This window comes from Salvelinus alpinus, chromosome 36 (assembly GCF_045679555.1).
Source record: "Salvelinus alpinus chromosome 36, SLU_Salpinus.1, whole genome shotgun sequence".
NCBI lineage: Eukaryota > Metazoa > Chordata > Actinopteri > Salmoniformes > Salmonidae > Salvelinus > Salvelinus alpinus.
In genome coordinates, this window is record NC_092121.1 from 13,082,529 (window position 1) to 13,101,132 (window position 18,604).

General features: G+C 42.2%; 1 protein-coding gene across 16 annotated transcripts in view; it reads left to right on the forward strand.

Annotated features, from left to right (window-relative positions):
• The first annotated feature begins 4,087 nt into the window (after window positions 1-4,087).
• The window catches only part of LOC139565346 (chromobox protein homolog 8-like), a 30,176-nt gene continuing 15,659 nt past the window's right edge, over window positions 4,088-18,604 (forward strand). For 4 of the 16 annotated variants that reach the window (XM_071385594.1, XM_071385596.1, XM_071385595.1 and 1 more), the window contains exons 1-5: window positions 4,936-4,968; window positions 5,555-5,598; window positions 6,883-6,996; window positions 8,150-8,215; window positions 8,306-8,372. In XM_071385594.1, coding sequence (XP_071241695.1) covers window positions 4,951-4,968; window positions 5,555-5,598; window positions 6,883-6,996; window positions 8,150-8,215; window positions 8,306-8,372 — 309 coding nt within the window. In that variant the 5' untranslated portion in view covers window positions 4,936-4,950. Of the gene's footprint in view, window positions 4,463-4,903; window positions 4,969-5,554; window positions 5,599-6,878; window positions 6,997-8,149; window positions 8,216-8,305; window positions 8,373-18,604 lie in introns of those variants that run through there. The other 12 variants (XM_071385599.1, XM_071385600.1, XM_071385601.1 and 9 more) reach the window with 11 other exon arrangements.

The window sequence follows — 18,604 nt, forward strand, 5'->3', positions numbered from 1 at the left end:
TCAGTCTTGTTTAGCATTCTTATGGCTTGGGGTAGAAGCTGTTTAGGATCCTGCTGCTTCCACCACTTTGTGCACTGGTACCGTTTGCCATGCGGTAGCAGAGAGAACAGTCTATGGCTTGGGAATTCTTTTTTTAAAATTGGGCCTTCCTCTGACACCGCCTAGTATAGAGGTCCTAGATTGCAGGGAGCTTGGCCCCAGTGATGTACTGGGCCGTACTTACCAACTTCTGTAGCGCCTTGCGGTCGGCTGCCTTGCAGTTGCCATAACAAGCGGTGATACAGCCAGTCAAGATGCTTTCAAAGGTGCAGCTTGTTGAACTGCCTAGCATCCTGGAGTCGCCTCTTCACTGTTGACGTTGAGACTGGTGTTTTGCGGGTACTATTTAATGAAGCTACCAGTTGAGGACATGTGAGGCATCTGTTTCTCAAACTAGACACTCTAATGTACTTGTCCTCTTGCTCAGTTGTGCACCGGGGCCTCCCATTCCTCTTTCTATTCTGGTTAGGGCCAGTTTGCGCTGTTCTGTGAAGGGAGTAGTACACAGCGTTGTACGAGATCTTCAGTTTCTTGGCAATTTCTCGCATGGAATAGCCTTCATTTCTCAGAGCAAGAACAGACTGATGAGTTTCAGGAGAAAGTTCATTGTTTCTGGCCATTTTGAGCCTGAAATCGAACCCACAAATGCTGATGCTCAAGATACTCAACTAGTCTAAAGAAGGCCAGTTTTATTGCTTCTTTAAACAGCACAACAGTTTTCAGCTGTGCTATCATAATTGCAAAAGGGTTTTCTAATTATCAATTTAAAATTATCATTTTAAAATGATAAACTTGGATTAGCTAACACAACGTGCCATTGGAACACAGGAGGGATGGTTGCTGATAATGGGCCTCTGTACGCCTATGTAGATATTCCATTAAAAATCAGCCGTTTCCAGCTACTATAGTCATTTACAACATTAACATTGTCTACACTGTATTTCTGATCAATTTGATGTTATATTAATGGACAAAAAATGTGCTTTTTTTTCAAAAACAAGGACATTACTAAGTGACCCCAAACATTTGAATGGTAGTGTAGCTGATATGGCTGACTTGCTTAAATAAATGTGGTTTCTACTGATAATTGAGATGTACAAACTATGGCATAAGGGAATGACGAGCGGATATGAGGCAATCCGTAATTTCGATTAGGACAGTAATGAGCGAGTTAGGATGGACATAGTCAATATAATTATTTATTCAGCACTTTTGAAATGTACAGCGACAGAATTCAGAACATGGGCCGTTCTTACAGTTTTCCAAGTTTTCCGAGCACATAAGCATATAAAGGGGGCATATACGCAGACAATGAAAGCTCTTACAATATTTGATGATGACATTTCTCGCTAACAGGCTATAGGCTACATGTGAACCACCAGGTCAGAACAGTAGGCTAAATTATGAGAGGAAAAGCGACCAAATTATTAGGGTGAGGCACATCGTCTACTAACAGCTTACTACACAACATACACTTAGTATTACTTTCTTAGCTACAGTATACATATATCCCTGGCATATTGCATAATTTATGCAGCAGCATACAATAAAAAAATGTCTCACCTTGTTGTGCTGTGCTCACTTGAACAGGAAGGTGGCACGGCAGTCCTTCGTTTGGCAAATTTTGTCATCAAAGTCTGGCATTCTCTGAATTTATGGTGCTTTCAAGACAACTGGGAACTCGGGAAAAAAAGCAAGGTCTAATCATGACGTTAGTGATCTTCAGGGTGGAGCTCTAGAAAGAGGCCCGAGTTCCCGACTTGGAATTCCGAGTTGGATGACCATTCAAAATGTATTTTCCCAGTCGGAGCTCCTTTTTCCCCGAGTTCCCAGTTGTCTTAAACTCACTGAAGTCTGAGATTTCCCAGTTCTGAGTTTCCAGTTGTTTTGAAAGCGGCAGAAGTCATGCTGGATTAACAGCATGGCCAATGTTGAATGTTTATCCTTTTAAGCTTGGAAAAGAGACCCTTAAACCCAGACTTGGACCACACATCCACTCCATTGAATAGCATGCTAGTGATTGCTTTGCAATGCTTGCAGTTAGCCACTGATTCCTTCCAAACCACTCATTGTTGAATTTGCGATTTCCAACTTGTTGTGTAATGTTTATGTCCAATGGCCGATGAGCACCAATACGTTTTATCTATAATTTCTCTTCATATGACAAGGATTGAAAAGGATTTGCCAGTAGATTGTCGACTTGATTCATGATGATGATTGCTAGCTAAGATTTTGAAATATGATGTAAACATTATCAGTCCAATCAAAGCTACTGTAGATATAACGTGATTTGACATAATTTAACTGTGGCCAATGACCTTGAGACTTCTTGGAAGGGTACTTCTAATGTAACTCTATGGCAGCACCTAAGGGGCTTGAATTTTCGAGCTCTCCCCGTAGATTTTGTAGTGACGTAGTGGCCCCATGAGTGACAGAACACTGAGCCAATAACGGTGCAACTAGAGAACATTACCAACCCCTATGCTCCGTATTTTTGCTGGCTGCCCCACCACCACCACCACAGAAAGCACTGAGCTAGGCTGAAACACCTGCATTTTGGAGCTGCTTTATTCAAAAAAGCAAAAAAGAGACCATGTTTGTATGTGGCTTTATTAACTCAATTATAAAAGTATTTTTTTTTACATTGTTTGCAAACTGATATGTGACACATATTAAGGCCAAAATAACATGCAAAACAGGCACACAAAAAAAACTGGTGGGCCTGCCCGGAATGGCGGGTCACCACTGTGTGTTGTACATGGAGAAATGAAATAAACATTCTATCAAATTACCCTACGATAAGAGTGTGGTTGGGGCAAGTCTGTGTATGCAAATTATTTGTGTTATCAATTAAATTATTATTTAATGAGGCTCTACATATTTTGGTTGAAAAACATAATCCTATTTCCTTTAGAAACCATTGTCGTTTTTCCAATCTTGTACTTATCTTGTTTGGTTTTTGGTACTGTAGAAGAAATATAAGAAATATGTCTTCTTTTAGCTATTTTAGAAGCCCCTTGCTGTGTAATTAATGGCCAGAGTGCCATATTTGGAACCATTTATGCACACAGATGGAGGTGTAGATATTCCCCAACCAAACTGCAGAAGGCTTTCATTTCCAATTCAGATCTTTCCTGTCCATTCAACTGTTACATAAAACTACACTGTCCCAGTCCCAGATTCTTGCAATATACTATATAATTTCCTAACCATCACACAAATAGGTGCACAGACATCTTCTGGATATCAGATTCCCAATTATTTAAAGAGATTTAAAGCACGTTCTCTGTTGGTTCAATGTTGAGATGAGCCTGTTTCATGCCATCTGTTGTGTGGATCAAGTTACAGTTTATGCATCAATTCCATATGAATAGGGAAATAAAATAGGTACTAAAATTATGAAATGAGATGGTGCCTATCTTTCCTATTAATTCGGGATAGAGGCATGTAGCTTGATAACAGATAGCCTAGCATCACATGGGACCTGGACTTATGTTGACATTAGATAATTCTCCTGGATATTTTAACAATATGGAAAACAGTCATGTGCCAAAAATAGTACAGATGTTCCTCAATAGTATTTAAAGAAAACAACCCATAAAACGCATTTAAGAGTTTATAGAATAATACACATATTCTTGAAATACTGTGTTTTGTAATAGTGAAAGACCCAGGCATGCCAAAGATGATCAATTATATTGACAAGATAGTCGAGTGGCCATTTTAACAATGGAAATACATGTCCTCAAAGATGGAAGGCAGCGGGAGAAGGCGCGATCAGGTGGGACCATTCTAGCCAATGAGAGGGCAGATACGCGTGTGAACAAGAAGCACAACTCCAATATAAAGTAGTTTTTTTCAGTTGACGAAATACCACGTGTGTCCACTTATATCAGTGCATTCGCAACAACCTAAACATTACGAAAGTTATATTCTATCAAATAATCCTCACGTAGCAAATTAGCAAAAATTACTCAGTTCGTGGTCCTATTTTCGTGGGACGGATTTTGGGCGAAGTAAACCCTCTCGCTTAGCCTCTTCTCTGTCCATTATTGGGGGCTCGGCGCATCGTACCAGTCAGAGGGAGCGCGCTTGACTAAAGCACGCGCCAGGCAGTGATGTGTCGCAGATTTTTAAAACTCAGAAAGAGAACCTAAAATACCGCTCAACTATCTAATACGTGCATGTGAGTAAGTGATAAAGACTCCGAGAATAGAAACGGGTTGTAGAGTAGGCAAAAAACTTGTTTTAGCCGCTGCAGTGAGTTTTGGGGATTTGGGGGGGATTTTTCTTGGAAAGAACGAGAAACATTTCGCGTTCCCTGTTTGAGCGTGCGACTAGCAGCCTAGGAGCGATGGAACTGTCATCTATAGGCGAACAAGTGTTTGCAGTTGAATCAATAACCAAGAAGAGAGTCAGAAAGGTAAGTAATGTAGCCGTGCTTCCGAATATAAATGTAGTCTACCTATCATTGGTGTCTTTTGGTTTTAACAGCCAATGTACTACCTGTACTCTTACAGAGTCTATATCAGCCATTACACAAAAGTATTGCTACGCACTTTCCGTAGTTTACGCAAGACATTAATATTGTCATTCTGCTCCGTGAAAGCTGCTAATTCTAACACGCAAAAAGTTAAAAATATATATTTTCTGCACAGAATGTTGCCTATAGGCTACATAATTTTCAATAAAGAGATTGTGGAATATTTTCGTTTTCCTTGGTTTGTGTATGTTGTATGTTCTGGATATAGACTACTACCTCAAGTAGTAAAATATAAAAGGGGTGTGTTTAGCAAAATCGGGTCTCCATCCTGGGGTATCACTGGTGGGATTGTCCGCGCGGCCAATGTGTGGGAGCTACGCAGTTTATTTGTACGTTACGCCAACAGGAGGAGAACAGAGGACGGAAAGATGGATTGGGGTATCTGGGTGAAAAAACTGCTGCGTAATGTTACACCTCGCATGATCCATTCAATATAGTCCTATTATGTTGTTGTAGTATGATAATCACAATGAGCCTATGTTTTTGTTCTGTATGGTATTATTCTTACTATGCATTTACTTATGCTTTAATTTGGTAAAGTTGGTTTGAAAATGGAATACTATAATACAGTAATGTTTCATTCTATGTATTGAGTATTCTATACACGCACACAATTATATTTTCTCAATGGGTGGTCCAAAGCGGAGACCTTCGCTGTGCAGCACGTTGCGCAATACGAGTTGTTTACATGTAAAGTCCTACCTATTTCCATCGCTTTTTGACGCTCAAGAAAATAATTTTACATAAAACTCATCCATGTGCGATCACGTCATCACGATAGTAGAGTTCGAGGCCTTTACATTGACGTCATCTCGTACAATCTCCATTTGAAAATAAAATGACCCCAATGATCTCGACACCGACCCTTTAAAGCGACAGTCATCTTTTTATGCTCCTTGAACTACCGTACAAAGAGTACTAATTGTGTTATTTGCTCTCTTACTAAATGTGCCTTTCTCTTTTGCTTCTTAGGGTAATGTGGAATACTTACTGAAGTGGCAGGGATGGCCACCAAAGTAAGTACTCTTCTTATTAATTAGTGAATGCAATACAAATGTGTATGAGTAATGTATGTATGACCTGGGTACATATAGTGCCTTAAGAAATTATTTACACCCATTTACTTTTTCCATATTTTGTTGTGTTACAGCCTGAATTTAAAATTGATTAAATGTAGATGTGTTTGGTCACTGGCCTACACACAATACCCCATAATGTCAAAGTAGAATTATATTTTTTGAAATGTTTACAAATGAAAAGCAGAAATGTCTTGTGTCAATAAGTATTCAACCCTTTTGTTATGTTAAGCCTAAATAAGTTAAGGAGTAAACATTTGCTTAACAAGTCACATAATAAGTTGCTTGGACTCACTCTGTGTGCAATAATAGTGTTGAACATGATTTTTTCATGACTGCCTCATCTTTGTACCCTACACATACAATTATCTGTACGGTCCCTCAGTTGAGCAGTGAATGTCAAACACACATTAAACCACAAATCCAATACAACACATTAATGAGTACCACTCTCCATATTTCCAAACATAGGGGTGGCTGCATCATGTTATGTGTATGCTTGTAATCATTAAGGACTGGGGAGTTTTTCAGGATAAAAAAGAAACGGAATGGAGCTAAGCACATGCAAAATCCTAGAGGAAAACCTGGTTCAGTTTGCTTTCCACCATACACTGGGAGATGAATTCACCTTTCAGCAAGACAATAACCTAAAACACAAGGCCAAATCTACACTGGAGTTGCTTACCAAGAAGACGGTGAGTGGCAGAGTTACAGTTTTGACTTAAATCTATAGCAAGATCTGAAATTGGTTGTCTAGCAATGATCAACCAATTTGACAGAACTTGAAGAATTTTGAAAACAATAATGTGCAAATTTTTCACAATCCAGGTGTGGAAAGCTCTTAGAGACTTACCCAGAAAGAATCACAGCTGAAATCGCTGCAAAAGGTGATTCTAACATGTATTGACTCAGGGGGTTGAATACTTATGTAAATGAGATATTTCTGTATTTAATTTTCAATAAATTGGCAAAAATGTCTAAAAACATGTTTTCGCTTTGTCATTGTGGGGTATTGTGTGTAGATGGGTGAGAAAATATATTTAATCCATTTTGAATTCAGACTGTAACACAACAACATGTGGAATAAGTCAAGGGGTGTGAATACTTTCTGAATGCACTGTAATGTTCCCTCTGCTTCTGATGTCTTAGTAAAAACTTCATATCATTGGTTAAAGTGCATCTTATATTTAACACCCCTAATTCCGATTTCCTTAATCAAGGAAGTACACTGACAGGAGAACTGGCAACCACCGTACGCCATTTGGTGCATTTTCGTAATGTGAAGAGTCCGTCCAGATCCAGCGTTAATCCGATTCCGCACGCATCTAAAACTGAAGGGTACCCTTGTTTACCAACACTTTCAATAGAAATAGAGGGGTATACTACGACGCTAGCTAGATCTACTCAGGATTTTCTAAAGCTAGCTAGCTTCACTAAGCTTCATATTCCAGCTCAGGATTCATCCATGTTACGACCATGCATTTAGATTCTTCAGCTGCCGCTAACTCCAGCCAGGTTTGTAAATGCGCTTGCATGTCGCACGTGGCTAGTCGAACGCAGAAATCTTCATTGATAAAATGCTGAAACAGCAATCCATCAGCAAGGCTGTGCCACATTTGAGGTTTTTGCTGAAATAAAATAACTTATCCTGCAAATTCAGCAGGCTATGGTGTGAAATGAGTTATTAGAAGTGGTGTCTTTTATTACACAATTGTTAATGCTGTCTGTGTGCACGAGCACCTTTTTTCCCCCCACACCTATCGATAAAATTATTGTATTAAGTCATACGAAAATTGTACTGTGTGTGACGTTTCAAATTCTCACTACACATTACCAATGTGTAGTGAGATACTGTAGGGTATTTGAATATTATTAACACAATAAAATATTTAACCAGCTGTCTTAAATGGTTTCAGAGAATGAAGGGAATGATGACGCGCTCTTTGCGGGAGGGAGGGAATCTGATTTGATTGGTCCTCAACTCTCAGCTCAAGTACTTCATTTAGGATAAAGTGAAGTTAGCCTGCCCCAGAGCAGGTTAGAGCTAAAGTATTTGTTGCCATAGAAATGTACCTGGTTAAAAGGTGAGCCACCTTCGTGTCAACAGTTATCCAGAGTTGAACTCAGAATTGACCAAAGTTAGCTCGCTAACTCCTCTATCCCGCTTCGCAGTATACCCCTCAGGAGTTAAGACAAGTGGGAAAAACATAACAAATTGCAGAACGACTCACTTGCGCAATAGAGGTTGACATTTAAAAGTGTCTGGTGATTGATTTGGTGTATTTGTAATGATATCTATTGACAATTGACAATCTGCCAGGGTTTTAAAAGGTAAGGTATAACCGCTTGCAGTCTCTATACATAAATTCATTGAAAGTTCCCATATGATTCTATAACAACTCCTGTCATTGTACCTCCTTGCCTTATTCAAGAGGATCATGCCATGATGATCCTGCATAAACAGTGCTTATAGAGTGTGATTGTTTTACAGGTACAGCACCTGGGAACCAGAGGACCACATACTGGACCCACGCCTGGTGCTGGCTTATGAAGAGAAGTGAGTAGTACTGAGAGTGCTGTTAGTATGAATACTGCATACTACTTCTGCTTTAGCCATTGCAATTTCATATTCTCTGTGTCTTATCAGGGAGGAGAAGGACCGAGCCCTGGCATACCGCAGGAAAGGACTCAGACCACGGAGACTTGTCTTACGGGTACAGCGCTTATCTTTCTCCTTGTTCAGAACATCCACTTTCTTAATCCATTTCTATGTCCCTTACATTAACATAGCAATTACACAAATGACAAAACGTAATAGTATATTGAGTTATCTTAAGCCTGCGTCACACGAAGCAATTTATGTGTCATCTCAAGCAACTTTGCTGATACATGAAGCAATTCAAACGCAATTGAAATTGCATGCAACGTCCAATCTTGTGATACATCACATCATGGTTGCATAAATGATTTGATAATCCAAATGTTTACTAATTGTAACAACATCGATATACAGTGCATTCTGAAAGTATTCAGATCCCTTGACTTTTTCAACATTTTGTTACGTTACAGCCTTATTCTAAAATGGATTAAATAAAAACTTTTCCTAATCAATCTACACACATACCCCATAATGACAAAGTGAAAATAGGTTTTTAGAAATGTTTGCAAATGTATTAAAAATAAAAACAGATACCTTATTTACCTAAATATTCAGAACCTTTGCTATGAGACTAGACATTTTGCTCAGGTGCATCCTGTTTCCATTGATCATCTGTGAGATGTTTCTACAAGTTGATTGGAGTTCACCTGTGGTGAATTCAATTGATTGGATATGATTTGGAAAGGCACACACCTGTCTATATTAGGTCCCACAGTTGACAGTGCATGTCAGAGCAAAATCCAAGCCAAGAGGTCAAAGGAATTGCCCGTAGAGCTTAGAGACAGGATTGTGTCGAGGCACAGTTTTGGGGAAGGGTACACAAAAAAATGTCTGCAGCATTGAAGGTCCACAAGAACACAGTGGCTTCCATTATTCTTAAATGGAAGAAGTTTGGAACCGCCAAGACTCTTCCTAGAGCTGGCCGCGCAGCCAAACTGAGCAATCTGGGGAGAAGGGCCTTGGTCAGGTAGGTGATCAAGAAGCCGATGGTCACTCTTGACAGAGCTCCAGAGTTCCTCTGTGGAGATGGGAGAACCTTCCAGAAGGACAACCATCTCTGCAGCACTCCACCAATCAGGCCTTTATGGTAGAGTGGCCAGATGAAGCCACTCCTCAGAAAATAGCTGTGCAGCGATGCTCCCCATCCAACCTGACAGAGCTTGAGAGGATCTGCAGAGAAGAATGAGGAGACACTCCCCAAATGCAGGTGTGCCAAGCTTGTAGCGTCATACCCAAGAAGACTCGAGGCTGTAATCGCTGCCAAAGGTGCATCAACAAATTACTGAGTAAAGGGTCTGAATTAGAGGTTTCAAGTTGTCATATCAATCGGAAACCGGTATTTTTAAAATATTTTTTATATATATAATTTTTTTATTTCTTTTTTTTATATATTTTTTTTACACCTTTATTTAATCTTTATTTAACTAGGCAAGTCAGTTAAGAACACATTCTTATTTTCAATGACGGCCTAGGAACGTTCTGCCTCGGGGGATCCAATCTTGCAACCTTACAGTTAACTAGTCCAATGCTCTAACACTGATTACATTGCACTCCACGAGGAGCCTGCCTGTGCCGCAAATGCAGTAAGCTAAGGTAAATTGCTAGCTAGCATTAAACTTATCTTATAAAAAACAATCAATCAATGACTGTCATTGCTCCAATATGTACTTAACCATAAACATCAATGCCTTTCTTAAAATCAATACACAAGTATATATTTTTAAACCTGCATATTTAGCTAAAAGAAATCCAGGTTAGCAGGCAATATTAACCAGGTGAAATTGTGTCATTTCTCTTGCGTTCATTGCACGCAGAGTCAGGGTATATGCAACAGTTTGGGCCGCCTGGCTCTTTGCGAACTAATTTGCCAGAATTTTACGTAATTATGACAACATTGAAGGTTGTGCAATGTAACAGGAATATTTAGACTCATGGATACCACCCGTTAGATAAAATACGTAACGGAATAAACGTTTTGTTTTCGAGGTGATAATTTCCGGATTAGAGAGAAATAGTCGACGCGTTATAATTCCTGTAATAACTTGCGGCTGAACTTGACAGGGGTTCCTTCGTTATTTTACCGTTCATGTCTTCCATAGAGAATGTCTTGATCTACTTCAAATAAGGTCTGTGTTTCGTGCAGGCTTAAACCGCCTCGACGTTTTGATACCCGTGTAAATCTCACTAGGATAAGGTAACGTTTCTCAACATATTTTCATAAATCCACTCTACAAAAAAAATGATCTTCGCTTATACACTGCTCAAAAAAATAAAGGGAACACTTAAACAACACAATGTAACTCCAAGTCAATCACACTTCTGTGAAATCAAACTGTCCACTGTCCACTTAGGAAGCAACACGTCGGGCCCTCATACCACCCTCATGGAGTCTGTTTCTGACCGTTTGAGCAGACACATGTACATTTGTGGCCTGCTGGAGGTCATTTTGCAGGGCTCTGGCAGTGCTCCTCCTGCTCAAAGGCGGAGGTAGCGGTCCTGCTGCTGGGTTGTTGCCCTCCTACGGCCTCCTCCACGTCTCCTGATGTACTGGCCTGTCTCCTGGTAGCGCCTCCATGCTCTGGACACTACGCTGACAGACACAGCAAACCTTCTTGCCACAGCTCGCATTGATGTGCCATCCTGGATGAGCTGCACTACCTGAGCCACTTGTGTGGGTTGTAGACTCCGTCTCATGCTACCACTTGAGTGAGAGCACCGCCAGCATTCAAAAGTGACCAAAACATCAGCCAGGAAGCATAGGAACTGAGAAGTGGTCTGTGGTCACCACCTGCAGAATCACTCCTTTATTGGGGGTGTCTTGCTAATTGCCTATAATTTCCACCTTTTGTCTATTCCATTTGCACAACAGCATGTGAAATTTATTGTCAATCAGTGTTGCTTCCTAAGTGGACAGTTTGATTTCACAGAAGTGTGATTGACTTAGAGTTACATTGTGTTGTTTAAGTGTTCCCTTTATTTTTTTGAGCAGTGTATTTAGCCAATATTGATCAGCGTTACCTTGTCCTATGGATATCTACACAGTTATAAAATTGGCAAGGTGGTGTAAGCCTACACGAAACACAGACCTTATTTTAAGTGAATCTAAAAAATATCCTATGGAATAAATGAAGGAACCGCTTTTCAGATTTTGCTAGAAGGTGTCATGGGAATTATGACTCGCACTTTGGTCGTCAATTCTTACCATGCCCATTATTAAAATAGGATTTCCTGCATATAGAAATGACAGTTTTTGTTTTCAACATTCATCACAGGTAACTTAAATAAAAACTATTTTTATTCAAACAGTTGAGAGTATTTGTCTCCTAAGCAGACTCTTCAGTATCATTGTCACTTCAGAGCTGTGTGTGTGTGTGTGTATTTATGTATTATATTAAGTTAAAATAAAAGTGTTCGTTGTTCATTCAGTATTGTTGCAGTTGTCATTATTACAAAAATGTGTGTGTATGATATATATATCTATATATAAATCGGCCTATTAATCGTATCGGCTTTTTTTGTCCTCCAATAATCGGTATCGGTATCGGCGTTGAAAAATCATAATCGGTCGACCTCTAGTCTGAATACTTATGTAAATGTGATATTTCCAAAAACCTGTTTTTGCTTTGCCATAATGGCGTATTGTGTGTAGATTGATGAGGGGGAAAAACGATTTAATCAATTTTAGAATAACGCTGTAACGTAACAAAATGTGGAAGAAGTCTGAATACTTTCTGTATTTACAGCCCTCTTTTCCCCAATAAAATGAAATGTGCAACGTTGATTCAAAGTCTCTGAGGTGACCAGGACATGAGTGTGTCCTAACAGGGTGAGGAGACAAAGTAGCCAGTGGTGGTTGTAGTTCTGGGGCCTGCACAATATCCTTCCTGTATGACTGGCGGGGTATTTGGGCTGTGGGGGGGGATCAGTTTCCATTTCTACAGTTCAGTATAGGCAGTTAGCAAATGCAGCTTGCATGTCAATGAGACCCATTGACTAACTGGACAGAGCACAGCTCCAGACACATATACATTTGATCCATGGGCATTTGGCGGGTTGCAGAGGAAGTGGAGCTGATCAAGCATGGTGCACAAAGACCACTATCTCAGTCAATCCCCAGCCACCATAAACGATCACATACAGCAAGTTTTACCATCCAGGGGTGTACAATTCCAATGGGTCAGAAGTTTACATACACTAAGTTGACTGTGCTTTTAAACAACTTGGAAAATTCCTGAAAATGATGTCATGGCTTTAGAAGCTTCTGATAGGCTAATTGACATAATTTGAGTCAATTGGAGGTGTACCTGTGGATGTATTTCAAGGCCTACCTTCAAACTCAGTGCCTCTTTGCTTGACATCATGGGAAAATCAAAAGAAATCAGCCAAGACCTCAGGAAAAAAAAAATTGTAGACCTCCACAAGTCTGGTTCATCCTTGGGAGCAATTTCCAAACGCCTGAAGGTACCACGTTCATCTGTACAAACAATAGTACGCAAGTATAAACACCATGGGACCACGCAGCCGTCATACCGCTCAGGAAGGAGACGCGTTCTGTCTCCAAGAGATGAACGTACTTTGGTGCGAAAAGTGCAAATCAATCCCAGAACAACAGCAAAGGACCTTGTGAAGATGCTGGAGGAAACAGGTACAAAGGTATCTATATCCACAGTAAAACGAGTCCTATATCGACATAACCTGAAACGCCGCTCAGCAATGAAGAAGCCACTGCTCCAAAACCGCCATAAAAAAGCCAGACTACGGTTTGTAACTGCACATGGGGACAAAGATCGTACTTTTTGGAGAAATGTCCTCTGGTCTGATGAAACAAAAATTGAACTCTTTGGCCATAATGACCATCATTGTGTTTGGAGGAAAAAGGGGGAGTCTTGCAAGCCGAAGAACACCATCCCAACCGTGAAGCACGGGGGTGGCAGCATCATGTTGTGGGGGTGCTTTGCTGCAGGAGGGACTGGTGCCCGTCACAAAATAGATGACATCATGAGGAAGGAAAATTGTGGATATATTGAAGCAACATCTCAAGACATCAGTCAGGAAGTTAAAGCTTGGTCGCAAATGGGTCTTCCAAATGGACAATGATCCCAAGCATACTTCCAAAGTTGTGGCAAAATGGCCTAAGGACAACAAAGTCAAGGTGTTGGAGTGTCCATCACAAAGCCCTGACCTCAATCCCATAGAAAATTTGTGGGCAGAACTGAAAAAGCGTGTGCAAGCAAGGAGGCCTACAAACCTGACTCAGTTACACCAGCTCTGTCAGGAGGAATGGGTCAAAATTCACCCAACTTATTTTGGGAAGCTTGTGGAAGGCTACCCGAAATGTTTGACCCAAGTTAAACAATTTAAAGGTAAATGCTACCAAACACTAATTGAGTGTATGTAAACTTCTGACCCACTGGGAATGTGATGAAAGAAATAAAAGCTGAAATAAATCATTCTCTCTACTATTATTCTGACATTTCACATTCTTAAAATAAAGTGGTGATCCTAACTGACCTAAGACAGATCATTTTTACTAGGATTAAACGTTAGGAATTGTGGAAAAACTGAGTTTAAATGTATTTGGCTAAGGTGTATGTAAACTTCCGACTTCAACTGTATGTTGGAATTACTGCACAGTTTTCCAGACCAATGCATATGTCACCCCAGCATGAGAGCTCATTCTTTACAATGCAGCCCATTTCAGGTGTCACATGGGCTGGCCAGCCATGGTTGGTAGCTAAATAGGTATGAGGGCATTGCACGCCATCAATTTCCAGACAGCATGTTGGCTGTTGAATGTCCTCCTGACATGTGGCAGTCCAGTTCCATGGTGTCTCTGTCTCTAGTAACTGCCTGAGGAGAGGACTGATGGTGGAGTGGGCCTATCAGTGCAATTCCTATGACATGCCCACTAAGTTGATGGCATTTCTTGTCAATGAGTGTCAGGTTGTGTTGGTTCATTGTAGTGAACACCTGCCTCATGCGCTTGTCACGTGTGGTTGTATCCTCCCCATACACCATAATGTCACCAAGTCAACATATACGGCAACTCCAGGGCAGACAGCCAGGATGGTGGACATGATTGTCTGGACGAAGCAATATGCCAGCTCAACCTGGACAGTATAAGAGTGCACTGGAACATCCCAATGTGCATCACAGTTGCAGTGAGCCAGAGGAAGGTCATGTTCGATTCAGGCAGACATATTGTACTAGCAAGCTCACTTCTAAATTTTTTATTTTTTTTATTTTTATTTCACCTTTATTTAACCAGGTAGGCTAGTTGAGAACAAGTTCTCATTTGCAACTGCGACCTGGCCAAGATAAAGCATAGCAGTGTGAACAGACAACACAGAGTTACACATGGAGTAAACAATAAACAAGTCAATAACATGGTAGAAAAAAAAGAGAATCTATATACAATGTGTGCAAAAGGCATGAGGTAGGCAATAAATCGAATAATTATAATTTAGCAGATTAACACTGGAGTGATAAATCATCAGATGATCATGTGCAAGAAGAGATACTGGTGTGCAAAAGAGCAGAAAAGTAAATAAATAAAAGCAGTATGGGGGGTGAGGTAGGTAAATTGGGTGGGTAGTTTACAGATGGACTATGTACAGCTGCAGCGATCGGTTAGCTGCTCGGATAGCAGATTTTTAAAGTTGTTGAGGGAGATAAAAGTCTCCAACTTCAGAGATTTTTGCAATTCGTTCCAGTCGCAGGCAGCAGAGAACTGGAAGGAAAGGCGTCCAAATGAGGTTTTGGCTTTAGGGATGATCAGTGAGATACACCTGCTGGAGCGCGTGTTGCGGGTGGGTGTAGCCATCGTGACCAGTGAACTGAGATAAGGCGGCACTTTACCTAGCATAGCCTTGTAGATGACCTGGAGCCAGTGGGTCTGACGACGAACATGTAGCGAGGGCCAGCCGACTAGGGCATACAGGTCGCAGTGGTGGGTCGTATAAGGTGCTTTAGTAACAAAACGAATGGCACTGTGATAAACTGCATCCAGTTTGCTGAGTAGAGTATTGGAAGCTATTTTGTAGATGACATCGCCGAAGTCGAGGATCGGTAGGATAGTCAGTTTTACTAGGGTAAGTTTGGCGGCGTGAGTGAAGGAGGCTTTGTTGCGGAATAGAAAGCCGATTCTTGCTTTGATTTTGGATTGGAGATGTTTGATATGAGTCTGGAAGGAGAGTTTGCAGTCTAGCCAGACACCTAGGTACTTATAGATGTCCACATATTCTAGGTCGGAACCGTCCAGGGTGGTGATGCTAGTCGGGCGTGCGGGTGCAGGCAGCGAACGGTTGAAAAGCATGCATTTGGTTTTACTAGCGTTTAAGAGCAGTTGGAGGCCACGGAAGGAGTGTTGTATGGCATTGAAGCTCGTTTGGAGGTTAGATAGCACAGTGTCCAAGGAAGGGCCGGAAGTATATAGAATGGTGTCGTCTGCGTAGAGGTGGATCAGGGAATCGCCCGCAGCAAGAGCAACATCATTGATGTATACAGAGAAAAGAGTCGGCCCGAGAATTGAACCCTGTGGTACCCCCATAGAGACTGCCAGAGGACCGGACAACATGCCCTCCGATTTGACACACTGAACTCTGTCTGCAAAGTAGTTGGTGAACCAGGCAAGGCAGTCATTAGAAAAACCGAGGCTACTGAGTCTGCCGATAAGAATATTGTGATTGACAGAGTCGAAAGCCTTGGCCAGGTCGATGAAGACGGCTGCACAGTAATGTCTTTTATCGATGGCGGTTATGATATCGTTTAGTACCTTGAGCGTGGCTGAGGTGCACCCATGACCGGCTCGGAAACCGGATTGCACAGCGGAGAAGGTACGGCGGGATTCGAGATGGTCAGTGATCTGTTTGTTGACTTGGCTTTCGAAGACCTTAGATAGGCAGGGCAGGATGGATATAGGTCTGTAACAGTTTGGGTCCAGGGTGTCTCCCCCTTTGAAGAGGGGGATGACCGCGGCAGCTTTCCAATCCTTGGGGATCTCAGATGATACGAAGGAGAGGTTGAACAGGCTGGTGATAGGGGGTGCGACAATGGCGGCGGACAGTTTCAGAAATAGGGGGTCCAGATTGTCAAGCCCAGCTGATTTGTATGGGTCCAGGTTTTTCAACTCTTTCAGAACATCTGCTATCTGGATTTGGGTAAAGGAGAAGCTGGGGAGGCTTGGGCGAGTAGCAGCGGGGGGGGCGGGGCTGTTGGCCAAGGTTGGAGTCGCCAGGAGGAAGGCATGGCCAGCCATTGAGAAATGCTTGTTGAAGTCTTCGATTATCACGGATTTATCGGTGGTGACCGTGTTACCTAGCCTCAGTGCAGTGGGCAGCTGGGAGGAGGTGCTCTTGTTCTCCATGGACTTTACAGTATCCCAGAACTTTTTGGAGTTAGAGCTACAGGATGCAAATTTCTGCTTGAAAAAGCTGGCCTTTGCTTTCCTGACTGACTGCGTGTATTGGTTCCTGACTTCCCTGAACAGTTGCATATCGCGGGGGCTCTTCGATGCTATTGCAGTTCGCCACAGGATGTTTTTGTGCTGGTCGAGGGCAGTCAGGTCTGGAGTGAACCAAGGGCTATATCTGTTCTTGGTTCTGCATTTTTTGAACGGAGCATGCTTGTCTAATATGGTGAGGAAGTAACATTTAAAGAATGACCAGGCATCCTCAACTGACGGGATGAGGTCAATATCCTTCCAGGGTACCCGGGCCAGGTCGATTAGAAAGGCCTGCTCGCAGAAGTGTTTTAGGGAGCGTTTGACAGTGATGAGGGGTGGTCGTTTGACCGCGGACCCGTGGCGGATACAGGCAATGAGGCAGTGATCGCTGAGATCTTGATTGAAGACAGCAGAGGTGTATTTGGAGGGCAGGTTGGTCAGGATAATGTCTATTAGGGTGCCCATGTTTACGGATTTAGGGTTGTACCTGGTGGGTTCCTTGATGATTTGTGTGAGATTGAGGGCATCAAGCTTGGATTGTAGGACTGCCGGGGTGTTAAGCATATCCCAGTTTAGGTCACCTAACAGAACAAACTCTGAAGCTAGATGGGGAGCGATCAATTCACAGATGGTGTCCAGGGCACAGCTGGGAGCTGAGGGGGGTCGGTAGCAGGCGGCAACAGTGAGAGACTTATTTCTGGAGAGATTAATTTTTAAAATTAGAAGTTCGAACTGTTTGGGCATAGACCTGGAAAGTATGACAGAACTTTGCAGGCTATCTCTGCAGTAGATTGCAACTCCTCCCCCTTTGGCAGTTCTATCTTGACGGAAAGTGTTATAGTTGGGTATGGAAATCTCAGAATTTTTGGTGGCCTTCCTAAGCCAGGATTCGGACACGGCAAGGACATCAGGGTTGGCAGAGTGTGCTAAAGCGGTGAGTAAGGCAAACTTAGGGAGGAGGCTTCTGATGTTGACATGCATGAGGCCAAGGCTTTTTCGATCACAGAAGTCAACAAATGAGGGTGACTGGGGACATGCAGGGCCTGGGTTTACCTCCACATCACCCGAGGAACAGAGGAGTAGTAGGATGAGGGTGCGGCTAAAGGCTATCAAAACTGGTCGCCTAGAGCGTTGGGGACAAAGAATAAAAGGAGCAGATTTATGGGCGTGGTAGAATAGATTCTGGGCATAATGTGCAGACAGGGGTATGGAGGGGCGCGGGTACAGCGGAGGCAAGCCCAGGCACTGGGTGATGATAAGAGAGGTTGTATCTCTGGACATGCTGGTCTCAATGGGTGAGGTCACCGCATGTGTGGGAGGTGGGACAAAGGAGGTAACAGAGGTACGGAGAGTGGAACTACAGGGTCCATTGCAAACCAAAACAATGATAATGATAACTAGCCTGAACAACAGTATGCAAGGCATATTGATATATGAGAGAGACATACAATAAGGCATAAAGTGATTGCAGGTCTTGATTGGGAGAGCTAGCTAAAACAACAGGTAAGATAACAGCAGCAATAACAGGGTGCTAGTCTAACACAGCAACAACAGGTAAAAATGGCGACGACTCGGCAGAGAGGGTCGGATTAACTACACACAGATCCTGAGTTAAAGCACAGAGCCGACAGATAAAACACAAATAAACAGAATGGAGTACCGTGAATTAATGGACAGTCAAGCATGCATCAGCTATGTAGCCAAGTGATCATAGTGTCCAGGGGGCAGCCGTAGATGGAGCAGGGAGGCCTCCACTAAGCTAGCACGCGGCGTTTAAAGTTAGTAGCCCGGGGGGTGGTCTGCTCAGACGGAGGGGGTCTGCTCAGACGTGGTCGTGTCGACAG